A 23847-nucleotide genomic window follows, 5' to 3' on the forward strand; every position below is an offset into this window, starting at 1 on the left:
TTCCGCTGGACGGTTGTCCTGGGAAAGGGGGGGTGGAAAATAGATCCAGTGTAAGACGTAGCTGATCGACTCAACCCTAATGCCCTGTTGTCCAGACCCCAGACCCTGATGGCCCTGGATGGAGATGCTCCACAGGTTGTTGATGATCGGCTCGTCCGTGGATCACCTACAGCCCCTGACTACCGTTGAACGGAATTGGCTGCCACGTGTAGTAGTCACCGACGGCAAACTCGAACGGCGATGACGACGAACGGCAAAACTCCGGTTCCAGTGTGAACAGTGTCGGAAGAGGAATGGCTGTGTGTGTGTGTGCGTGTGAGTGGGTGAGTGAGTGAGTGAGCGAATGTCTGGGACACCGCCTTAACCGCTGCAGCTTAAACAAGGCGACTGCTGCCGAGGAGGCGGAGCTGGGTGCGCCAATCCCCCTCGTGAAAGCCGAAGGGTTTGTTTAGGGCTTCGGCGGCTTCCCGTGACACCCATGCAAGCTGGCGTGTCTTTCCCATTTCGTTCGGCGTCTGGCCTGGATCGACGTGCTATGTGTGACCCGCGAGCGAAAACGAGTTGGGGAACATGCAGTAAGTCGTCGTCGTGACTCAAAATGACCACGAACGTTGAAGCCAACACCACGCCGCAGCTCGGTATACCATAGCCGTGACCGAAACAATGCCACAGCTCGGTATTCCGATCTCCTCAGCCCCGATGATGGCTCGCAAAACGTAAAATTAGACGAGCTTGGGTCTATGGCTCATGCAGGGGGGCTGCAGCAGTAAAACAGGAATCTAGATCGTCGCTTGAGAGGGTGAACGGCTGAAGGAGCCATGAGCGATGGCGCGTCAATGCAGGTCGAAAGTTAACATGGGACGACAGGCCGGCCCTCCCCCTAACGAGGCAGGTTGGCAGGTCGATAGCGGGGAGAGTGGTTCACATCAAATCCCACAGCCTATCAGATTGCAGCTGGTGATGAGAAGAAGGAAGATATGTTTCCAGAACCTTTGCCGTGTAGCAGTCAGTGTACAGAACGGCACAGGTAGAGGAGGAGATACAGAGATCTCTCCAGGCAGCTTGGGTACGTGGTAAACCATATCCCAGGCAAGGAATTCCGTTTCCGGCGGCCAGGCTCCCTGCCCTCTCTATTGGCGGATTGATCGGATGCAGCCCCGATTCGAGAATTTACATCTTGAGACCGGGTCTCCCTGTCCCTCTTGGCGTGGTCGCCTGACTAATCAGCAAGAATGCAGGTCAAAAGTCCATGGGAATTTAAATTACCATGCTGCATCTCGCCAAGGGGAAGATACGCCCACTCGATAGTGTCTATCAGTACCTAGTTGCTGGCGGTGACTTTGGTGTACCGAGGTCGAGGCGTAATACATTATTCGGTTGGGTCGAGCTCGGTCCAAATGATCACTTTCAGCCAAACCCCGGACAAGGCAATCGTATTATTCAGCTCAGCTGGACGGACGGGTTTTGCATTTTTACGTAGTGCGGTTTACCTTGGCTTATCTTGCCCACCCATCGTATTTGTGTCTCCATAATCCTGGTAATCGGCTCGGAGGGTCCGGTCAAAATACGGGTCTGGCCCGGGGAGATATGGGTCCGGATACCTATTGCTTTCAGGTACGTACTCTGGTTCCGGTGGAGTTGGAGTTCCGCTCCGAAACCGAGGTACGTACTCTCTCTCATCACCATCCCTGCTGTGAAGCCCCGCGCTCGGCGGGCCGGGAGATTCCCCGCGAACCCCACTATTCAATCCGCCGTCGCAGCACTCAAACTTGACGCGGCAGGGAATTACAGCTTCAAACCTCGTCGGACTACTGCTGCGGGAAAAAAGGCCGTCCACCCCTTCTGTCTAGCGAAACAAGATGGCTCTGCCGTTACCATCAGGTCTAGTGCCCGCAGAGGTTGCTTTCCTGTGTGAAATGGAACTGGTCACAATAGTCCCACGTCAACGGTTGGAAAGCATCGACCTCCTAGGCGTGAGCAACCCACCCCCTCCTTTCTACCCCGCGACGCGTCGCGTCTGTGCAAGCTAGCTGCTAACATACTCGATGCTCACCCAGGGTGCGACGCCAGCTTTGCGACCTCCGGCACGTGCCGAGTTGCCCCTCTGGCTGGCTCTCCTCCTCAAGAAACAACGACGAGCCAACATTGTGCCTCCGCGCTGGCTTCACCCGAGCTCACTCGCCGAGATCGTCCACCACGAAACGAAGCGCAACCCCGACGCCTTCTCCCCTCCACCGCCGCCCCCGACGCGCGCCGATGCCATGGGCAACGCCCGCCGTTGGGGCGCCAGCCGCGACGAGATCCTGTCCCCGCCCTTTCTCCCATCGTGCACCGCTGACGCGCCCCCCAACGCGCTGCCCTACCACTGGTTCGAGCTAGCCGAGGTGCTACTGGCCCATGCCTCCGACGACATACCCTCGTCTTCCGAGGTGCGGTCGCTCTTGCGCGACCTGCAGGAGGTGCGCTCCGCCAAGATGCGCCAGAGTACCCAGGATCTGGCCGAGGGCGTCGACGGTGTCATGAGTCTCCGCGGTGTCGGCGCCATGGAGCTGGCTGAGAGCCGCGGATTCTTCCTCGGCGTCTTGGAGGGTGTACGGAAAATTGGTGCGAGCGCCGAGGCTAGCAGGCGTGAGGAGGAGGAGGAACGCGAGAACGGCGACGGCGATCACGACGAAGACGAAGACATGCTATGATACCCAGCGTTGGAAAACAGACGCTTACCCACGAAGGAGAAGAAAAAGATGAAATGGCTGATCGTACGCGAGACCTTGTTCGCTCAGAAGCTGCCGGAGGCCGGAATGAAGAGGCACGAAAAGACGACGAGGCCGAGCAGCTCTACCGGCCAATTCGCGGCGTCGATTCGCTGTAGAGACGGGTCGTACTCACTGCTCGCCCCCCCCCCCCCCCCCCCCCCCCCTGGCTGCATCACGCACACGCACAGGGGAAAACGAGGCACATCTTGCCAGATCGCCACGACAGCTTGCTGAGAGGAGCGGGTCACAACTCCGAACAGACGAGGCGATGCGCAGAGCAGCCGAGCAGGTCGATAAAAGAGTGCCACGGCGAAGAAGCTCCACAGACTGTCTCATTGCCAGCCGATGCTCGCATCAAATGCGAACAAAACGAGACACAACTACATAACCGATTCTAATAACACAAGCCTCGATTCAAACATGTCTATGTGCGTACTGTACTGTTCATGCTATCCCCATCTATTCGGCGCCGCGTCTCTGCTCCAGCCTCGGTCTCTTCACCTGCATTTGCTCCCTGTCAGACGAGGTGCCTCGTCTCTTGGCCGATGTCCTCGTCTCGGGCTCGCAAGGATGGGACTGCGTGCCAGTGCTCTTCGCAACGCAAGCGCCATCGCGACCTGGCTGAGCCGGGTGGATCCTGCGTCTCTTGGCAGGCCGCAACCCGTCGTCCGCTTTTTCTTGTCTTCCATGTTTCTGGGCTCCAAGCGCCGAGCCCACGGCCAAGAAAAACTTTCCGATGGCGCCAGTCGTGGTGGACGTCGCGCCTTTGCCGGGACCGCCTCGGGCTCCGCCTGGTCTACGGCCGTTCCCCTTGCCGGCCTGATGGCTCGTCTGCGGTTTCTGCCGTCCGAGTGCGGATGGGCCGGGTGACGAATCCGGCGGTTGGCCTCCGGGCCGGCCACCAGGGCTCCCAGGACTCCCAGGCCTGTCATGCTCTTTTTGTCTGTCCTCCTCCTCCTCCTCCTCCTCCTCTTCTACTTCCTCCTCTTCCTCATCCTCTTCATTCTCCTTGTTATCATTTTCTCCTTCCTGTTCTCCCTCTTCATTATTGTTTCCCCCTGTCTTCTCCTCTTTTCCATCTTCCTCTTCTCGCCCCTGCTCCTTCTCCCCATCCTCCTCTCCACCCCCTTCCTGGCCAGGAGCTTCTTGGCCTGCTTCTGAGCCAGAGCCCATCGGTGGAGAGGGGTGATACGGTGGGAATGGTCCAGTGTTCCCACTACTGGATGACGAGGCGGGCACACTTTTACTGAAGCCGGGGTTCACGCCTGGTGGTAACTTTCTGTTCGGCGTGCGCGGGAAATCAGGCTGACCCGTACTACCGCCAGCGTCTGAACCTCCTCCGATATTGGGAGCGCTGCCTGTGCCAGTGCCGCCGTTGTTTCCTTCCTCTTCGTTGCCCTGGTCGCCATTCCTGCTCCCATTTTCCCTATCGCTGTTACTACCTGCAGCCGACGGCGGCGGCGCCGGTGGTGGAGGACTTGGCGACGAAGATGTTGACGTTGGTGAAGGACTTGGGGATGTCGGAGGAGGCGGCGGAGGAGGAGGAGGAGGAGGTGGCGCCGGCGGGCCAGCAGTGGCCGGCCCAGCAACGGGTGTGACAGTCGGCGGCGGAACTGGTGGCGCCGGCGGCTGTGGTGCCGGGGGAGGCGGAGGAGGCGGCGGCAGCAGTTGAATAGCTGGAGGAGGCGCAGGAGGGGCCGGCGCTGGGATAATCGGCGCTGAGATAACCGGCGCTGGAGCAGGTCCTTGCACGCCCGGCGACCTTGGCGGCGTCGCCCTCCGGTTCACGCGGTATTGTTCACCCGTTTGCGCCCCGGTGACCAGGTCCAGCGCAACGAGCGGCTGGGCGCCCGGCCCGTTCGCTCGGGAGCGCGTCTGTCTGGGTTCGTGGTTGACCCTCCACGAGGAGAGGTTCGCGCTGCCGCCCTTCTTGCTGCCGCCCTTTTCCCCGACACCCTTCTTGACTGAGCTTTTCTTGGCTGCGCCTTTCTTGGTTGCGCCCTTCTTGACAGCGCCCTTCTTGCCTCCGCCTTTCTTCCCGCCGCCCTTCTTCCCGCCGCCTTTTCCGCTCCCAACCACAGAGGCTCCTTTGACCATACTTTGGGGTTCAGGGTCGAGGATTGACGCCGGCGGTAACGGAAGGGGGTTCTTGGACGATAGCGGCTCTCGAGAGTTTTGTCTGCAATGCGCCGTTTGCGGAAACGAAGTTGAGATGATGGTAAAGTGTTCGTGTTTGGTGATGAGATCTTCAAAGTCGGTTGTATGTATATCTGCTGCCAGTCAGTATCCGTCAAGGACACTGGCTGCAACTTTCTATATAACTTTTTTATTTTGTAACAAGCCCCAGCTTTCTTTCTCGCTTGTTCAGCATCCGCCTTGAATATGTCACGAAACGTTCAGAGCTCTGGGATAATGCCTTGTTCATTGACCGGCTGTGCAGCCGGGGGAATCTTTCAACAACTCAAAGCTGCCTTTGAGGCCCATTGTCTTTCAGAACCCGTCTTGGTGGAGGAAGCGTATCGTTCTATGATGGGTACATGAACATTGTTCATCAAAGACGGCATTCGCCCTTTGATGGCTTTAGCAGCAAAGAGACTCGAGAAAGGGGCGGCGACAGGCGCGGAGGGCGTTCCCGCAGCACGGAAACTCTCCCGTGCGACCTCGTCGGTATGCTCAAGGCCATCTGCTTCCTCAAGACGACTATTCGCCAGTTTGGGAGTTCTTGTTTCTCAGCACTGTCGACATAGATACGGACTTGGGATCAACAGCTGATGACATGAAAAATATCTCTAGTGGCTTCAGTGATAAAGTAGAGATGCTCAAGTCTTAACTATCTGGATTACGCCGTGAAATCGAGTCCCGCCACACACTCGCCAAACTGGCTACTTTCCTCATTGAAGCCCCCACCCCCCCCCAATCTCAGACAATCTACAAGCTACGACACAGGAAATATCTCCTCCTCTCTTACATCCAAAACAGTCATGTGCCCGGGCGCATGTCCCATCACCGTGCCCTCCAGGTCAGCCCTCATGACAGCCTCCTGCGGCGTGACGCCACAGCCCCAAAAGACCGGCACGTACTCGTCGTCGTCCGGGCCGAACACGCCCTCGCCGTCGAGACGGAGCGTCACGTCGCCCCAGTCGGGCTTCGTGACGTCCCTGATCCCGATCCTCTCGGCGCCGTCCCAGCCCCACGCGATCGGCTCGCCGTGGGTCGCGACGAAGGGCCTCGTGACGTCCCGCACCCTCTCGATCTCCGACGGCCTGTACGGCCTCATCGAGACGACGTACGTGGCGCCCGTGAAGACGCCGGCCGCGCACAGCGGGATGCTGGTGCGGTAGATGGCCACGGAGCGGCCGTGCAGCTGGTGCCGCGGCCTGAGCCCGGCCTCGGCGAGGGCCCGCTCGAAGCTGAAGGAGCACCCGATGAGGAAGCCCACGTGGTCCCCTGCCAGCCACTGGTCCTCCACGCTGAGCGGCTCCGACTCGCCGTTGACGGGCACGTGCTTGCTGTTCTCGTAGACCCGAAAGCGGGGGAAGTCGCGGCGCAGGTCGATGTTCTCGGCCACGGGGAGGCTTGCGGTGCCGTCGTGGCTTGTGATGTGGGACTTGAGCCGTTGGAAGTCGCCGGGGCTTGCTGATTCGGCGAGCAAGGGGCATGGTACGGGGTTCCGCTGGCAGAGGAGGCGGAAGTCGTCGGCATATCGCTTTGGGAGGATGATCAAGTTCGCCTGGAGGTAGGTCGGCGCCTGGCCGGATGTCGTCGAGGTGAAGGTGCCGGACCGGAAGGCCAGGCGGGCATCCTCACCGGTTTTGTAGACGACTGTCATTATTTAATCGTCTGGCCGTGCTGTCTTGGTTTCCTCGAATTGTGTCTGTTGGCTGCTTGACGCTCGAACCAAAAGCAGACCCGAAAGAAAATATGGCCATAGAAGAGTTAGGAATCGGCGGAATGATGATGTATGGGATATGAGGTCTAACAGGAAGATGGCATGGTTATGATAAGAACAACACCGGGCATCCAGCTTGGCCCCCAAGCCCCCAAGCCCTCCCCCCCCTCATCCCCGGACCGGGAAACCTTCTATCAGGGCGGGCCCCCACTCCGATCTCCGACTTTCGGCCCTCTTTTCCGAGGAAAGTCACAGTACCGGAAAATGTCGATTGCTACATGAGCGCCGCGTCACGGTCTTTTATGCGGCTGGAGCCTGTGCGTGTTTTCCCCCAAGTTCCCCAGGGTACCGGGACTCCGGAAGCCGAGCCCGAGCCGGGGACCCACTCCGATGGATGTTCCTCCCCTCCCCTCCCTCCCGTCACGTCAACCCGCACTCCACATCCCGTCATCCAGTATCCGGTTATACAGATTACAGAGCCGGCGAATCAGAGTAGTTCCCAAGCAAGGCGCCGCGCTCTCCCTGCACGTCCGCCTCGTCGACCAACCGCCTCAGCTCCTTCTCCTCCTCCTCGCCCAACGCGACCTTCAACGCCCCGATGTTCTCCTCCAGGAACTCGACCCGCTTCGTGCCGGGGATCGGGATCACGTCCTCGCCCTGCGCCAACAGCCAGGCGAGCGTGAGCTGGCCCGCCGTGCAGCCGTGCCTCTCCTTGCCGATCGCGGCGAACTTGTCCACGAGCTCCGTGTTCTTGCGGAAGTTGTCGCCCGCGTACCGCGGCATTTTCCGGCGCACGTCCTCCTCGTCGAAGTCGTCGACCGACCTGAACCGCCCCGTCATGATGCCCCGGCCGAGCGGCGAGTAGGCGAAGACGGTGACGCCGAGCTCGCGGCAGGTCTGCAGCAGGTTCGTGCCGGTGGCGCCTTCGATCTCGAGGGACCACGGGTTGTACTCGACCTGTACGGCCGAGATGGGGTGGACCGCGTGGGCGCGGCGGAGGGTGGCTGAGGAGCATTCCGAGATGCCCAGGTACTTAATCTTGCCCTCGCTTTCAGAAGCATTAGCAGGCCGGCTCTCATCTTGCCCGTCGGGGGATGACGTGGCTTTTCCTTCTTCTTATTCTTCTTCTTCTTCTTTTTTTCTTGGTGTTTTGGTAGACTCACTTCTTCAGCTTGACCATCTCCTCGATCGTCTTCTCGATGGGAGTCACCTCATCCAGACGGTGGACGTAGTACAGGTCGATGCTGTCGACCCCGAGCCTCTGCAGACTGCGCTCGCACGCCTCGCGGCAGTACGCGGGCGAGCTGTCGATCTTGACGCTGTACGAGCCGGCGTCGTCGAACACGACGCGCAGGCCAAACTTGCTCGCCAGGAAGATGTCGGCGCGGCGCTCGGGGTGCCGCGCGAACCACTTGCCGAGGACGTCCTCGTTGTCGCCGTAGGCGTCGGCCGTGTCCCAGTTCGTGGCGCCCAACTCCCACGCGCGGTCGAGAAAGGCGAGACGTTCTTCGTCAGGCCTGGGGTTGTTGCATTAGCTGGTGTAATCTGTTGGAGGGGCCTCAGGAGTACGTACAATGGCTTGCCGTAGGCGACGCTGAGTCCCATCAAACCCACGCCGATGGCGGTAATCTCAGGGCCCGTCTTGGCCAAGCGGCGGGCGGGAAGGCTTGCTGGAGGTGACATGTTGTCTTTCGTGGTGGGTTGACGAGCTGGTGAGATGGTGATTGGCAGCAGTGGTGGTGGATGAGAGTGGCTTCGATTCTTGCTGAACGGAGTCTCAGTCCATGGAACGCTGGCAAGCTTTATATAATTCCAACTCGTGCGGGACTCGAGGATCGTAGGCTATAACGTTTCGAAGCATGCGGATGCAATTACGGTTATTGAATTGAAGGACGTGATGCCCACGATGGGCCCTCGGAGATAGGGAACATTTACCAGCCGCTCTGCAGCGCGTGGATACTGGCTACAGGCCTTGTGGCGAATTGGGGGACGTACAGTGGAGGGCCAAAAGTCTGGAATCGGCATACCGGGGTGAGCACACGTCCGAAGGCGTCTTCTTCTACACATTGTTACACCATGTTTCTCTCGGAAACCCGCAGGAAATACAAGCCAATTCATAAGCCTTCCATCTGTTTATTCATCAGGATTAGTGGGCAGAGCAAGCAGCCCGACTGTAGGCTGTCTATAGATAGGTTAGCGAGAATGTGTTTCTGTAGCCATGGCGTCCCGGATCATGGCGGATGCAAACAAGCTGCTGACAGAGAGAGAGATCAACATTCTTTATCAATCTTCTGGGAGGAGGAAAGCAGGCGGCCGCTCCGGTGCGGGAAATGCGGCCGCATCAGCCGCAATCGGCCCCACTACACCTTCTTAACTCCGGCGGGGCCCCCTCCGCCATCACGACATGACGCTCAGGGGTAGGGCTTACAATAAGATCGAAAAACAAGGGGTCGCCCAAGGAATCAGTTGTTGTTCGAAAACAAACACTTGCCCACTGTTTGTCTTCAAGGGCATCAAGGGCACAAGGGCATTAAGGGCATTGGAAACCCAATGTGCTTTGTTCAGCGATCAAGCAAGAAGAGCCCCTGGTACCGGGGAACAGAGGAGGAACTTGAGAATAACAAATCCCGGCGGCTTTGTCCGCTCTGCGTCATATACACGCAGCAGTCTTTTCCTGGCCTCGAAAACGGAATCACAGAACCAACCGTCGTTGAAGCTTTAACCATACAGATCTCCGAGACCTCCAATAACCCCCCCCCCTTCCCTTTCACCCCATCACTAACTATCCCCCAATTCCGCAGGCCGGAGATCGCCCCCCACACCCCCCCAGACCTACCCACCCAAGAGATCACTCCGCAGTCATGACCCTAATCACCCATATCCTCTCCGTCCTCTGGCCGTCTGCCATCTTCTTCGTCCTTCTCAGCATCCTCGTCCGCCCCCTCGAGTCCGTCTTCTACCACGCCGACCTCTGCGCCGCCTACCACCTCTTCGCCGCCGCCTCCGTCTACCTCACCGCCTGGCTCAACGCCATCGTCAAGACCTCGCCCCCCCTCCGCCGCCGCCTCCGCGAGATCCGCGACGACGCCGACCTCCTCCACCGCCTCGGCGCCCCCAACCGGGTCCTCGTCGAGGCCTACCTCGGCGGCTACTTCCTGCTGCCGAACCTCGTCGGCCCCATCTGGATCTGCTGGGTCGCCAACGCCGACAGCCGGCGTCTTGACGACCTCGCCCACCTGTACGGCTTCGCCATCGGCCTCCTGCACGCGCCCCTGCTGGCGAGCCTGGCCGTGAAGCTCGTCGTGCCCTCGGTCTTCCGCATCCTCTGCTGGTCCGTCGTCAGGGTCTCGCGCCTCGTGTGGCAGGCGTCCGGGTATATCCCTTCCGACCCCGCCGTCGCGGTGCAGAGGTACCTCGCGGCGCTGCACGTCTGGCTCGAGAGCGTCCCCGGCCGGGTCGTGGAGACGATCGACCGGGACGTTCTGAGGACCGAATGGGTCTTCATGAAGCTGGTGATGGCCTTCGTCCTCGCCTCCTGCCTGAGCATGCTCTACACAATGACAATCGAACTCTACAGGCCGTACCTTCAGCGTCTTGCCGTCCACGTCACCGCGCGGGTCATCATATTCGTCGGGGACGCCATCTTGAACGTCGGCTGGTGGGTCGAGGGCATCGTGGTCAAGAGGGGGCTCTGGGAGGGCATCGGCCTCTGGGAGACCATGGATATCATGCGCGATAACACCCTGGTAACGTACTAATGGTCTTTCAAGTGGAACCCTTTTAGTGACTACTTATACACGTTGTTTTATCTAGCAGGCTGTAATGGTGCAAGTGCTGGGATGGTCTAGTTGGGGACTTGGGAAACGAGACCGAATATCCGAATCAGCTGTTTGGGCCGGATCTAAGGTGAGCATGCTACATAGAGGGACCTATGGACTGACTCTCTCTCTCTCACTCAGACTTGCCAAAAGAAAGAAAAAATGATATGAACAAATCTGAAAGTCTACTTTGACGATTGCAGCTTTGGTGATGTGCCGCAAAAGAATCTTATCTCCGGCTGGAACTTCTGGATCAGTTAGGCACAATAATATAAATATGCAACGACGGTTTGTGAGAAACACATGCATAGATCTCTTTGACACCAAGTCTAAGCGGTGTCGTTGCAAATGGGAGGAGATTTAATTAATGCTATTCCTACTAGATAGTGCTACTAGTGCTACTGGTGCAACTACTACTGTTGTTGCTGCTGCTGCTGTTACTTCATGTACCTTCAATACTGCTGCTGATGCTACTTTTCTTATCCTTATAATTACTACTCTTATTCTTACTACTGTTACTATTATTCCTTTTGATTTTGTATGTAATTTCTTCGTGAAAATGCTTTGAAAACGTAAGAAGACAATTATCATACTGGTATATGTACGGGTCATGAGAAGGGGACCGACCTCCTTGACGTTCATCGGCATCCCATCTTGTCACCCAACTTGCCTGGATACCTATTCTAACAACTTGGCTTTCCTCTCATTGCGGTTCATCCACGGGCTTGGATTCCTCGTCTAAAACAACGCTGGTTTCCAGCCACCCGCAATGCCCCTAGCACCGCAGAAAGCAACAAACGCAACCATGTACGCTGCGCCCGCGAAAATAATCAAATTTCGATACGGCTCAGTCCCGGTCTTCAACAGGAATCCCGCCAAGGGGATACCAACCAGCGCACCGAAGCTCGCAATGAAGTACGCCATGCCCGTCGACTTTCCATAGTCCTCAATCTTGCAGACGCGAGAGATGCACACGGGCGACAGGCTGATGGCAGCCCCGGACCAGAAGCCGAACAGCGTGGTGAAGGACATGATTTTGGCGTCCACGTCACCGGCGGCGAGCCAGAGTCCTAGGATCAAGAGGCCGCAGCAGAGAGACGTGACGCACATGGTGTTGAAGGCGCCTACGCGGTCGGCGATGTATCCAGGCAACATCCGACCGGGAATCGCGCCGGCGTTGAGCAAGACGTTGAGGAGGAATGATTTCTGCAAGCCCAGCCCCTTTTCAATAGCGTATGACGATATATACGAATACGGGATGAACACGGCAAACTCCACGAAGAAGATGGCCACCACCGTGACCCCGAACTTGACATCGCGGAGGAGGCGGAAGTCGATCAGAGCCTTGGACTTGCGTTTGGGCGGCAGCCGTTTCCGGAGAAAGACGTTTGTGACGATCAGGCTGCCCGCCGATAGGAAGGCGATGATGCGCATCGCCCAGGGGAAGCCGATGCGCGGCGCGAGGTACTGGATGATGAGGGAGAAGCCGATGCCGCCCAGGCCGCCGGCCGTGCAGGCTACGCCGGTTGCGAAGGCGCGGCGCTCGCAGAACCAGTGGCCTATGGCGGAGAGGGCTGGGTTGAAGAGGAAGGCGGCGCTGATGCCGCCGCAGACGCCGAAGGAGAGGAGCATTTGATAGAATTCTGTGGATCGGTCGAGGGGTGTTAGCGATCCATGTACGAAGGTAGCGGACCTGTTGTTGGAGAGCCGAGCGCGGGTCATTCATTACCTGTCGATAGACTGAGGAAGATCATTGAGGCGACCAAGCCAATGGAGCCTGGGATGAGGAGTACCCTGATATCAAACGCATCGAATACCGGTCCTGAAATTGACTCGATCGTCAGTCACTTTGCGGTTATAGCAACTCGTAGGTACACCAACCGACTTGTGCCCCGCAGGCCGTGATGAAGAAGGCGTAGCATGAGAATATCCATCCTGCTTTGCTTTCGGGCACACCCTTGAGCTCATTCTGTAGCAGCCAGCCCTGAAGAACGGAAATGGTGTTGAGGATTCCCATCGGAGGGATCATGGCGCACCACGCGCCGACCACCACCATCCAGGCCTGGAACCCGCCTTCGGGATACTCGATATTGTCGTCGTGAATATCATCGTCTATTCAATTTCATTAGAACTCGCGCTCATAGGTTTGGAGACCGAGAAGCATGAGTTGGTTCAGACTTACGTGTGTCCAGTACAGTCTTTTTTGGGGTTTGAAGTGTGGGTTGGGGTGCTTCAGGAAAAGCTTCGATGCTTGCGTGATCGTTCGAGGGCCGATGAGGCATTACAGGGCTGGGATTAGCTTGTTCTTCTGTGCCTAGTCCCTGTTCGTCGTTGCGAGGTTCCTCCATGGTACTTGATTTGATGTTTGCATGCTCTCGTTCAAGAGAACAAGAAACTTGGCTCTGAGTATTACTTGCACAAGGCAACCCCTATAAGGCGAGTCTTACCAACAAGAGCACTATCAGGTATGAGTCAACTCAAGAGTCAGAAACGACGAGGAAGACGATACTGCCGTTCGACGTCTGCTGCGTAAAGCGTGCAATGGTTAGTCATTGAGGGATTTGGAGACCGCCGGACTGGGCCGACTTCTTGAGAACCTGAGGGGCAAGCAGAACAGAACGCATCGACTGCGATCAGTGTGGGGATGCCCCCCACCTTCTTATCCAGGCACTTAAGGGAATTAGTCACAAGATGTCACTGGAGCTTGCTGATAAGCTAGCCCCCATCTTGACAGTGACCGAACAATTGAAGAACAACATGTTAAGGCTGCAGGTGAGGACGCTTGGTAAGTTGATGTTCCACAATGCTTAGAAAAAATGCTCATTTTAAAGAAACAACAATACCTGTATATTGTTACTTTCATAATATACAGTTGAAAGAAATAACACTAGTGCCCTCTCTGCATTTAATCTCCTGTGTAAGTACAGAGCTGCATGCACATGGTCAAACACAGAGCCCCTTTACGTGTTTAGTTCTGCTAGATCTGTTCATTGATATATCTTGGCCTCATCAAATTAAGACCTTGTGCAACTTTTCGCAACGGTCAAAGAGCAAACGTGTGCGTGCCTTGTAGCTGAACGAGGACACAGCATGCTGGTGAACCCCCTTCGGCGACGAGCCACGTACATAAATGTGAATATTTGATCGACAGCTATCTAATCATGTCGTTCAAACATGTTCCGGGTATAAAACGCCAATACAAGTTTACAAGAGTTGTCTAACCTTCCCCAAAGTCTGAAAATGTCCTCCATCTGGGAAACGCAGCTTCAAACCCACCATTCATCCTTCGTTCCCATTAGTAGGCCACGGCTATGGCCGGGCTCTCACAGCAAATACATCCCCATTTCCTCCAATCTCTAATGCTCGTCCTCTTCAACCCTCGACAGTGGTCATTTTAATATGATCATCGACCCACGTGGCAAGATAGGGCAGCATTTTGGTAAATCTAGACCGACTGCTAGCTTCCGAGATAACGCAAGAAAGGCCGCAGGCAGCCTGGTTGTCCGCATGTCCCAAGGGAATCAATATGAATGTACGACTCTCTGGGATTCTCCGGGAGAAAGTCATAGAAAGGCGAAACACCAAAACGCGGCCCAGTCAAATTAAGCAGTATCCTCGCCGGCAATGGCGATGCCACCGGAAGTCGTCTCGATAACCTTGTATCCATCGGCGTTGGCAGTGCCCCGGGCAGCTTGAGAGTAGGCCTCGTCGCTCCTGTAAAGCAGTCAGCAATTATTGTCTGGAATGTACGCCACGATGGAAATACTACCTGTCGCAAAGCACGTCGAGATCCTTGTCGCTGAGAATCTCGTGCTCTCCCGAGCGCTTAAAGATCTGGCCATCCTTCAACAGCAGAGACTTCAGCGTCTCCTTGTCCAGGTCCTCTTGAAGATCCACCTTCTGACCCATGGTCTTGAATGAGCCCTTCTTGATGACCAGCTTCTCCAGGCGGCGTTTGGCATCGGCGCTCAGGAGAAGCTCCTCCTCGACAGTGCCCTTTGTGGCTAGTCGATAGACAATGACGGGACGGGTCTGGCCGATGCGATGGCAGCGATCCTGAGCCTGGAGATCCTGCTGGGGATTCCAGTCACTGTCGAAGAGGATGACGGTGTCGGCACTTGCGAGGTTGATGCCCTGGCCACCGGCGCGCGTCGAGAGCAAGAAGATCTTGAAGTCGGGGTTCTGATTGAACTCTTTAATCTGGTCACGCCGGCTCTCCTGGGAAACGGAACCATCTAGGCGGCAGGCGTTCCACTTGCGAAGCTCACAGTAGTCCTGGAGAATGTCGAGCTGGGTCTTGAACTGACTGAAGATGAGCACCTTGTGACCCCTGGCGAACAAGGTGGGGAGGAGCCGATCGAGCATGAGCATCTTGCCGGACGAGGTAACGATGCTCTCGTCAACCGGAGGGCTGCCCTCGTAGCTCCAAGGATCGAAGAAGTTGTGGGGGCTGTTGCACACGAGGCGAAGTTGCATGTCGGGGTTGCCGAGCTTCTTTGAACTCATCTCCTTCTTGGCATGCTCGAGAAGCTTGACTCGTTGCTGCTCTTCGTCAGATAAGACGATGGCATTGTCGTCCTTGCTGCCCTGCTCAGCCTCATTCGCCAGTTTTGCTTCAAACTCGTCGTCGGAGAGCTTGTCGTCGTCGTCGGGATCGGAGTCAACGTAGCGGCGTCTGCCACGAGTGACTCGACCTCGGGTGGTGGTTGAAGGGGTCGACTGTCGAGACGACTTGGCGCTCTTCGGCTGCGGAGTCTCAGAGGTAGGCGCCTCTTTGCGCTTGGAACTGGCGCGAGAAGATGCCTTGGACGGAGTCTTGGACGGAGTCTTGGACGACACCGCCGTTGCAACATCTTGGACCTTGCTGGATGAGCTTCTAGCTCGGTTCATCATAGCCGAGAATGCGTTGGTCTTCTTGGGCTCAGGCGCCACCTTCGATTCTGCCTTTCTAGGGCTGCTTCGGATGGGAATGTCTGCCTGTTTCGCAGGGGCAGCCTCTGACTTGACAGGCACGCCGAGGGCAGCAGTCAATCGTTCGACTACCTTGTTTTCCAAGTACGCACGGGTGTCAATCTTCTTGTCGTTAATGGCGTTGTAGATGTCTGTCTGCTCCTTGGTCATCGGGGCGAAGAGGATGTACTCGCGCTTCTTGGGGAGGTGAGCGGCGACATCGGCCTTGACTCGACGCAGAAGAAGAGGTTGAAGAATGACGTGAATCTTCTTGATCAACTCTTGGTTCTCGCGGTCGGCGATGAAACCCTCGGTGCCTTCCTCGTCCTGCAAATCGTCAAAATTGAACCACTCTTCGAAGGCCTCCCAGTCTTTGAAAATGCCAGGTAAGAGGAAGTGGAGGAGAGCCCAGAGCTCCCGGAGGTTGTTCTGAAGAGGCGTGCCCGTGATGAGCATTCGGGTTGCCGAAGTAAAGTTCTCAAGCTCCTGGAATAGCTTGGACTCAAAGTTCTTCATGCGGTGGCCCTCGTCCTGAGAAGTGGTCAGCACACGGAGGTCCGGAAGCACGGCGTGAGCACAGGCTCTCACTCACAATGATGATGAAAGCCCACTTGAACTTTGCCAGAGTAGCTCGTTCTCTAAGAACCATCTCGTACGAGGTGCAGACTACGGGAAACTTTTTCGTGGGCACTCCATTCTTGATGTTCGGGTCCAGCTGCTCTTTTCTAATCTTGGCCCGCTGCTTGGCGTCTCCATGGAACAGCACGACGGGGATATCGGGGCACCACTTCTCAAACTCGTCCATCCAGTTGGACAGGGTGCTGAGGGGCGCGACGATCAAGTGAGGGCCCAAGTAGTTCTGTTCTCTGGTATGGGCGATGAGGGAAATGGTCTGAACCGTCTTGCCTGTAGAGAAGTAAGTCGCTAGGACGGAGGTTGAAGGAAGCGTCATCGGGCAAGCTGCGCAAGGGCGAGACACTCACCAAGACCCATCTCATCGGCAAGGATTCCAGACAGGCCCTGCAGGCAGATCTCAGCCATCCAGGTGAGACCCTCGAGTTGATAGTCACGCATTTCGCCGCCAGTCAGGAGCTTGGGCTGAGTGGCCATGTCCAACTTGTGATCTCCGAGTGTTTCGCCATCCAGACTGGTGCCGACGCGGCCCAAGGCCTGCGTCTTGGTGCGAAGCATGTCACTGAAAGCGGCAGACCTGGCGAGCAGACCCTCCAGCTCCTTAGCCCGTCTCTGCCTCTCTTCCTTGCTCAGCTCATTCTTCTTCTTGCGGCGGTTCTTGGCGTTCTGTGCCTTCTTAGCCGCCTTCGTCTTTCTCTCATTGGCGGCGCGAGCCTTGGCCTCCTCTTCGACGATGCTCTTAAAAGCGGCATCAATGGGCTCAACACTGTCGTCCCTGGGAGGCGAAGAAGGGGCGCTGGTGTCTAGGCGTCTTCTGTTGGTGGACAGGACGGACTCGACCTCGGAAGTGGCGGAGGAGTCCATGGTGAGAGAGCGGGTGCAACGTATGCGACGCGAGCAAGCCTAGATGAGAACGATGTTCTGCAATTTCCTGGCAATGTAGCCCGTTGTCTCCAGTTGGTTGACTTGTTGCGAAAGCCGAGAGTGCGAAGAGACTGTAGCAGAAAAGCAGCAGCAAAACGCGGCGAAAATCGATGATGATATTGCCACCAGCACGCTAAGATTAGCGGTTTGGGCTTGGTCTGTGCCTGCTTGTGTCCCTGGGGAATAATGTGGGAAGCTGGAAAGATGCAATTGAGGAAAAAGAAAAGCCCAAGAAAAGAATTGGCCTTGATGGCAGACTGAAGTGACAAGACCTGCGGGTCGCGGCGAGTAGAGAAGTGCAAGTTAGGGGGGAACTGGTCGGCGGTCGGCGGCGAATGATGGGCGTAACGGGGGAAGGAGACGCAGGAACAGACGTGCTTCAGCTGCTGGCGTAGGGGGCGCGATCGCGGGGCAAAAAAGGTCGGGGCGCGACGCGAAGGGAGGAAAAGGAAAGGCGGAGTCACGTGGATTCGTGTCGGTTTCAATTAAAGCCCCAGTCTTTTTCTTTTTCTTTTTTTTTTTTTCCTTCGTTTTATTTCGTTTTTTCTTTTTCTGTTGTATGTCATTCACATAGCCATCGTCATCGAAGCACCAGACAAGGTACGTATTCCGTCATTGAGATACAAGCGGAGGGGATCAGGACCCAAAGCACGCTTGCTGTCTTTTCTTGTTTCTTCAGGTTGTCTTTCTTTTTGTTTATTTTATGTTATTCTTTGGGTGTTTTCAGGTTAGATGTCGTTCGTCTTGTCAGTTCTGCCTGGAGTAGGTCCTGAGTAGGAGCGCCTGGCTGCTACTATGTCTGTTCATCTGCTGTCAACATGCCCTATAGAGGTGCAATTGTAGCCCTCGAGATTTAGTAACTACATAAGGTAGCAGTAACTGAAGTTGGCGCTGTTGTAGATTCATGAGTTTCATTTTACCATTGCGTAGCTGAGTGTTAACATCTAATGCAATTTCATTCCTAAATTCTAACTTGCACAGCTATGGCTGTTAGAAGGGATAATACTGGGGAATGAGATGAACACGCTCACCGAGGTCCACCGAGAATTGTCACCCACTTCGGTGCCTCCTTGACTGGGAGAAACACATGCCTGAGGCAGAAATACACTTGAATTTGGCGTGCAGGGGCAGTCCTCCCTGTCCCTTCGCTCTGCTGCCACTAATACCCCGCAGTCACCTACTAAAATTTCCCATCTCAGACTCACACAACCGATGCTCTCCCCTCTGCGTGCCATCCGACCCATCTCCCGCAGCCTCTCCCCCTTCCGACTCGCAAGAATGGCCTCCAACACTACCTACACTCCCAACGAGGAGACCGAGATCCAGCAGTGGCTCACCACTGCCGCCCGCCTGCAGCAGACCGCCTCCGCCGACGACGCCTCCCCGATCCTCGACACCCTCAACTCCCACCTGAGCACCCGCACCACCCTTCTCGGCACCAAGCCCAGCAAGGCCGACACCGCCCTCTACTCCGCCGTCCGGCCCCTCGTCGCCGCCTGGTCCCCCGAGCAGCGCACTGGCGAGAAGGGCTACCCCCACATCGTCCGCCACCTCGACTTCGTCCAGAACTACCCCGCCTTCTCCGCCGACGTGAAGCCCGAGGACAAGGTCCCCGTTCAGCTCGATGAGGTCCTCTACGTGAAGCCCCCCGTCGACGCCAAGGCCGAGAAGGAGCGCCTCAAGAAGGAGAAGGCCGCCGCTGCCGCCGCCGCTGGTGGTGACAAGGCCGCCGCCATCCCCGACCGCACCAAGGACAACAAGGACAAGTCCGCCGGCGAAAAGGTCAAGGAGGCCGTCGTCGAGGCCAAGGACAAGGTCAAGGCCGTCGTTGCCGGTGGCGACGCGAAGCCCAAGAAGGAGAAGAAGGAGAAGGCCCCCAAGCCCCAGAAGGCCGCCGCCCCCGCCGCGCCCCTGTCCCCCGCCCTCATCGACCTCCGCGTCGGCCACATCCTCAAGGCCATCAAGCACCCGGAGGCCGACTCGCTCTACGTCTCCACCATCGCTGTTGGCGACGAGCCCAACGACGACACCACCGAGTACGAGGGTCAGGTCTGCCGCACCGTCTGCTCCGGCCTCAACGGCCTCGTGCCCCTCGAGTCCATGCAGGGCCGTAAGGTCGTCGTCGTCTGCAACCTGAAGCCCGTCAAGATGCGCGGCATCAAGTCGTGCGCCATGGTTCTGGCCGCCTCCCCCAAGCTCAAGGAGGGTGAGGTCGACGACCACAAGGGCCCCGTCGAGCTCGTCACGCCCCCCGCCGACGCAAAGGCCGGCGAGAGGGTCTACTTCGAGGGCTGGGAGGGAGAGCCCGAGGGTGTCCTGAACCCCAAGAAGAAGATCTGGGAGACCTTCCAGCCCGGCTTCACCACCACCGACGACCTGGCTGTCGCCTTCGACGCCGGCGTCGTCGAGGCCCTCGGCAAGCAGGGTGTCGGCAAGCTGGTGACCAAGTCTGGTGGCCTTTGCACCGTTCCCAGCCTGAAGGACGCCGTTGTGCGGTAATGGGAGTAAGAAAGATTATAAGACAGGAAACAGGAGAGATTGAGGCTCTTTTGATGTCTTTATTGTCAATGATGAAAAATGAAAAGCTGAACGCAAAAGTGAGTTACTGGGTCATCAAAAGCTAGAAAAAATATCCCCCCTTTGCATCTAATAAGCCTCATGTATGTGTTTGCTGTTGGGCCAGGCGTTTGTGACGGTCATCTTTCTGCTGGTTCCCCTGGACTTGCTGCGTTGCCTCGTGAAGCGCACACCGACATTATCTTCCAGACGCAACAAGCCGCCATGTGTATGTTTTCCTTCCCGTCTCGGATCCCTTGAACACCCTCTCCGTCCATGTTACCTTGCTTTCCCCAAGCTGCCTTCCCCGATCCTCTCCATCCGCAAACCACAAAAGTCAGAGGGTATCCCACACCAGGCCGCTCCCTCCCACGACCCTTCAAGAGACACAAGAGCATCTATCGCCCACCATGGAAATCCCACAGCCGGTCCTCAAAGCCGTCGCCGTCGCCCTCTCGATCGGCATCCTCGTCGAGCTCGTCGTCCTCGCGAACATCTCCAGCTGGTATCGCGAGAACCGCATGGGCTGGAAGCCCGACACGGGCCGCCCCGTCGCCAACGACGACGACGACGACGACGATGACGGTGAGGCTCGCCAGGAGTCTGCCCCTCCCCAGCGAGACACTCGGATGCCGCCGGTAGACCACACGCTCTGAATGCGCCCCGTGGTTCTTTCGGTCAGTCGTCAGCTTCGTCAGCTTCGCCCAGCCCTTTCGTCTTCCATCGGGCCAGCGCTCCGATGCGCCGTACGTGCTCCCATGGGACGCGACACCCGCGACATCTCTTGTCTTCAAGAAGGCACATGCCAATACAAGTGAGCTGCTGGGTACGTGGAATACTGTGATACGGCCATGGCAATGGCTAGAGGACTGACGTCCGCATGGAATAGGACGCCTTAAGTTTCTGAGTCGTTGAAGGAACATTTTACGGGCACACGAGATACCTCTTCTCAAGTAGCAAGTTACGGGATACCATCACACACTAAAAAAGGACGAACCCTGTCCCCCTTTTTCGACGAAAAATCTCTTCGCATAGTGACCATGTGCTTTGTACATTTGCAATAACTTTTGAGCTCCATCCACCGTCTAGGGTATGACCACACACGCGCGCACACGCCTCCCAACTGATAGGAAAATCTTACAGGACTCATGCCTGTTTCTTGCCGGCCTTGCTGCTCGCCTTCTTCTTGACCGACGCCACGAGCCTGCTGAGCTCCTCGTCCTCCGCCTTCCTCTCCCCCTTGGACTTCTTGGCCTTCTTGCCCTCCCTCTCCGCCGGCGCCTCGTCGTCGTCGCCGCCGCCGGCCTTCCTCTTCTTGCGGCCCTCCTCGAGCAGCTTCTGCATCGCCTCGGTGCCCTTGAACTTGGGGTTCGAGGGGTCGATGGCGTACTCGTGGCTCTCGAACACGGCCTTGAAGCGGTCGTCGTCGACGTCCATCCGGAAATCCTGCTGCAAGCCGACGTTCTCGTCCCCACCGGCCGCCGCCTTCTTGGCCGCCAGACGCTTGGCCGCCTTGCCCTTCTTCTTCTTGAGCTTCTCCGCCTTGAGAATCTCGTTCATGTCGAAATGGTCCAGGTGCGCCGCCTGCTCGTTGTCATTCTCGTCCGCCATCAGCAGCTGCAGCTGTGCCTTCTGCTCCGCCTTCTCCTTTTCCTCGGCTTCGCGCGCCGCACGCTTCGCCAGGCGCTCTTCCTTGCGGACCGACGTCTTCGTCTTGGACGCCGCCACCGGCTCATCGGTCGTGAAGAAAGGGTCGTCGAAGCCGAGGTCCTCTCCCGCGTCGCCAACCTCTTCTTCCTCTGCGGGCTCTGCGACCTCTGCGGTCGCCGTGCCGCCCTCGCGTCTGGCGCGGGCTGCCTCGCGCTTCTTCTCCTTGCGCTCGCGTTCCTTGCGCTTGTACTTCTCGATCGTCGTCTCCTCCTCCTCTGGCTTCTTGTCCTTCTTGCTTTCTGTCAGGGCGGGCGTGAATGTGATCTCCATCTCGCCAACGGGGCCGTCCTTGGACTTCTTCTTCTCCTCCTCGGCGCCCAACCCCAGGGCCTCTCTCATCTTCCGGCGGGCGAGCTCTTTCTTGGAGAGCTTGGGCTCGGCAGCCGCCTCCTCACCCTCTTTCTTCTCCTCGTCTTCGAAGCCCGCGAACGAATCACCATCGTCCTCGCTGTCGCTGGCCAGGTACGCCTTCAGGTCGTTCTCCTCGAGCTGCGAGCGGCTACCGGTAAAGGCACGGTTGATGGAGGCCTTGCGCGCAGCGTCATCGGGGTTGATGTCCCATGTGAGCTTGACCTTGGAGTGTTGTAGGGCGTCGGTGGTGAACTCGACGGGCTTGTATCCCTCCGGCATCTTGTCGCATTCGTCCCTGGGCTCGTCGTCAAAGGTGACATCGTCGGGGATGAATCGCAGGTCGAGGAAGTTGGATGATGACTGGTACTCGGTGCCGTCGGTGGCCTCGTAGAGCTTCTGTGCTGTCGTCTTGTCGGAGACGGTCATGACGGCGTAGAAGTATCGCAGCCGGTCGAGCTGGTACTTGCGCAGCGCATCGTGGTCAAAGTCCTCCGCGTCGCCCTCCTCCAACAGCTCCTTCTTGATCGCCTCTTCCTCTGCTTCGCTGTCCTCGCTATCTTCGTCGGAACCATCGGACTTCTTGAAGATCTCCTTCGGAGGACCTTCCAGCTCCTCGCGCCCCATGCGCTCTTTGCCGAACTCGCTAGGGTACACCGAGACCTTCTCGATGCGGCCGCCGGTGGAGGGCAAAAAGCTGGCGAAGAGAGCAAACAGATCTGCCGATTTTATGTTGTCCCAGTCAAGGTTGACGATCGCTATGCGGTTCGTGACTTCGCCATCCTCGACGTCGGCTTGCTCGTCGTGCAGGCGCGACATGGACGCTTTGGGGTCGGCCACGGCAGTGGTTTCTTCGTCCGACTCGTCATCGTCGTCGGACTCGGACTCAGACTCAGACTCGGAGAAACCGCCACCACGCGCGGGATCGTACTTCGCGTTGGCCTTTGCCAGCTCGCGCTCCACTACGTCGTCGGCCTCGACCTCCATTCCCTTGTCCTGCTCCTCCTCATCCTCCTCTTCACCATCCTCAGGCTCGTAGAGTCGCTGCAGAGCCTTCTTCTTGGTGTCGGACTTGACTTTTCGGCCGTAACGATCGACTTTTGCGGTGCCTGTGAAAGAGTCGTCCTTCAGCATGCGGGAGAAGCGCTTGTCGATTGTCGTCTTGGTCTGCTTCTTGGATGGAAGGCGGAAGCGAGGGTCGGTCTCGAAATTCGAGAACCGGGAGTCGGCGATTTGGCCGTTTTTGCCATTTTTGCTCGATTTTGAAGACATGGTTGCAATGTGGAATTGAAGGTTGCGGGATGATGCAAATCTTCGCCGTATCGCATGCAACTGGAAAATGCTACTCGGCCGTGGGGGTCGATGAAAATTTAGTGGGGCACACAAGATGTTCTGCCAGAAAAGCGGTCAGTTGGGGGCACCTGTTGCGCCAGGTGGAAGCCCAGTAGCCAGCTGGCAACGGCTGTGCTGCCTTGGAGGAAGATGAAGAGGAAGCCATTCCCATCTGCAAGTCTATGAATACGCCTTTTGTTTTTTCTTCCTTGCACCTTCCTCTTGCGAATGGAGCCTCGCTTCGTGCGCCTTCCTTAAGCACAAGCCTGAGTTTTTTTTAATACTACCTATAAGAGCCAGCCCTTTTCTTAACCTACACACCCTTTTCAACTTCCGCCAGACCACAACACAACAAGCTACCACAACAACAACAACAACCAGCTCCACTCTTTAGTTGCTTGATCACTTTCAGGTCTTACTTGTCCCTTTCAGAACTCTCCATACTCACTGCAAATTTGCTCCAGCTACCCAAGCTCTTGCTCTTTCCTTGTTATCCCTTCACCCTCTCCCCTACCTTAAATTTCGAACCCTCTGTGGCCAAGTATCTTTTCTTCCCACTTGCACTTTCCTCATCGATTCTAGGAATCCTTTTTCCAGACAGCCAAGCTCTTTTCATCTTAAGTTGACGCTCTTGCCTTCGTCATGGATTTCCCTCTCAAAGGCCATAAGGGAAAGAAGGCAATCCTTCCGCCTTGGTCGTCTTACAAACCATCAGAAGACAAACTCGAGAACACTTCGCACTCAGAAGATCAGACCGCTTTCCACTTTATCTCACACTCGAAAGATCGCAAGCTTGCCAACTTTTCTTCCCAGACCGAGGATGAACTTCTTCAACAGCAATTCATGAGTATGCATGATTTGTACGAGCCCAGTTGCCTTCCGCCAGTGCCCAACACTATGGAGGAAAACTCAGATCTCTTTGTTCGTCAAGAGG

The 23847-nt window shown here is 56.9% G+C and overlaps 12 protein-coding genes across 12 annotated transcripts; 5 read left to right on the plus strand and 7 right to left on the minus strand.

Annotated features, from left to right (window-relative positions):
- Positions 1-478: 478 nt before the first annotated feature.
- CH63R_13802 (uncharacterized protein) lies at positions 479-720 on the plus strand (the record flags this gene model as incomplete). The annotated part of the gene is made up of 2 exons (XM_018308776.1): positions 479-575; positions 635-720. 2 exons carry the CDS (start codon positions 479-481, stop codon positions 718-720), a joined length of 183 nt encoding a protein of 60 aa, XP_018151094.1.
- Positions 721-1859: 1139 nt separating this feature from the next.
- Positions 1860-2693, plus strand: CH63R_13803 (DNA replication complex GINS protein PSF2; the record flags this gene model as incomplete). The annotated part of the gene is made up of 2 exons (XM_018308777.1): positions 1860-2015; positions 2058-2693. The coding sequence occupies 2 exons, from the start codon at positions 1860-1862 to the stop codon at positions 2691-2693; spliced, it is 792 nt and encodes a 263-aa protein (XP_018151095.1).
- Positions 2694-3212: 519 nt separating this feature from the next.
- Positions 3213-3926, minus strand: CH63R_13804 (uncharacterized protein; the record flags this gene model as incomplete). The annotated part of the gene is made up of 1 exon (XM_018308778.1): positions 3213-3926. The coding sequence occupies one exon, from the start codon at positions 3924-3926 to the stop codon at positions 3213-3215; it is 714 nt and encodes a 237-aa protein (XP_018151096.1).
- Positions 3927-4191: 265 nt separating this feature from the next.
- CH63R_13805 (uncharacterized protein) lies at positions 4192-4850 on the minus strand (the record flags this gene model as incomplete). Its single annotated transcript, XM_018308779.1, is given in 2 exon segments — positions 4192-4530; positions 4542-4850. 2 exon segments carry the CDS (start codon positions 4848-4850, stop codon positions 4192-4194), a joined length of 648 nt encoding a protein of 215 aa, XP_018151097.1.
- Positions 4851-5688: 838 nt separating this feature from the next.
- CH63R_13806 (Duf1445 domain protein) lies at positions 5689-6582 on the minus strand (the record flags this gene model as incomplete). The annotated part of the gene is made up of 1 exon (XM_018308780.1): positions 5689-6582. The coding sequence occupies one exon, from the start codon at positions 6580-6582 to the stop codon at positions 5689-5691; it is 894 nt and encodes a 297-aa protein (XP_018151098.1).
- Positions 6583-7113: 531 nt separating this feature from the next.
- Positions 7114-8325, minus strand: CH63R_13807 (Aldo/keto reductase; the record flags this gene model as incomplete). The annotated part of the gene is made up of 3 exons (XM_018308781.1): positions 7114-7690; positions 7806-8159; positions 8216-8325. The coding sequence occupies 3 exons, from the start codon at positions 8323-8325 to the stop codon at positions 7114-7116; spliced, it is 1041 nt and encodes a 346-aa protein (XP_018151099.1).
- Positions 8326-9503: 1178 nt separating this feature from the next.
- Positions 9504-10400, plus strand: CH63R_13808 (uncharacterized protein; the record flags this gene model as incomplete). Its single annotated transcript, XM_018308782.1, has 1 exon — positions 9504-10400. One exon carries the CDS (start codon positions 9504-9506, stop codon positions 10398-10400), a length of 897 nt encoding a protein of 298 aa, XP_018151100.1.
- A 798-nt stretch (positions 10401-11198) lies between these two features.
- CH63R_13809 (Riboflavin transporter MCH5) lies at positions 11199-12808 on the minus strand (the record flags this gene model as incomplete). Its single annotated transcript, XM_018308783.1, has 4 exons — positions 11199-12103; positions 12190-12282; positions 12342-12572; positions 12643-12808. The coding sequence occupies 4 exons, from the start codon at positions 12806-12808 to the stop codon at positions 11199-11201; spliced, it is 1395 nt and encodes a 464-aa protein (XP_018151101.1).
- Positions 12809-14062: 1254 nt separating this feature from the next.
- Positions 14063-16907, minus strand: CH63R_13810 (SNF2 super family protein; the record flags this gene model as incomplete). The annotated part of the gene is made up of 4 exons (XM_018308784.1): positions 14063-14174; positions 14230-15941; positions 16003-16316; positions 16394-16907. 4 exons carry the CDS (start codon positions 16905-16907, stop codon positions 14063-14065), a joined length of 2652 nt encoding a protein of 883 aa, XP_018151102.1.
- A 1338-nt stretch (positions 16908-18245) lies between these two features.
- CH63R_13811 (Methionyl-tRNA synthetase) lies at positions 18246-19466 on the plus strand (the record flags this gene model as incomplete). The annotated part of the gene is made up of 1 exon (XM_018308785.1): positions 18246-19466. The coding sequence occupies one exon, from the start codon at positions 18246-18248 to the stop codon at positions 19464-19466; it is 1221 nt and encodes a 406-aa protein (XP_018151103.1).
- Positions 19467-19933: 467 nt separating this feature from the next.
- On the plus strand, positions 19934-20179 carry CH63R_13812 (uncharacterized protein; the record flags this gene model as incomplete). Its single annotated transcript, XM_018308786.1, has 1 exon — positions 19934-20179. One exon carries the CDS (start codon positions 19934-19936, stop codon positions 20177-20179), a length of 246 nt encoding a protein of 81 aa, XP_018151104.1.
- Positions 20180-20669: 490 nt separating this feature from the next.
- Positions 20670-22853, minus strand: CH63R_13813 (Pre-rRNA-processing protein ESF1; the record flags this gene model as incomplete). Its single annotated transcript, XM_018308787.1, has 1 exon — positions 20670-22853. The coding sequence occupies one exon, from the start codon at positions 22851-22853 to the stop codon at positions 20670-20672; it is 2184 nt and encodes a 727-aa protein (XP_018151105.1).
- Positions 22854-23847: the final 994 nt, after the last annotated feature.

This window comes from Colletotrichum higginsianum, chromosome 10 (assembly GCF_001672515.1).
Source record: "Colletotrichum higginsianum IMI 349063 chromosome 10, whole genome shotgun sequence".
NCBI classification, from domain to species: Eukaryota; Fungi; Ascomycota; class Sordariomycetes; order Glomerellales; family Glomerellaceae; genus Colletotrichum; species Colletotrichum higginsianum.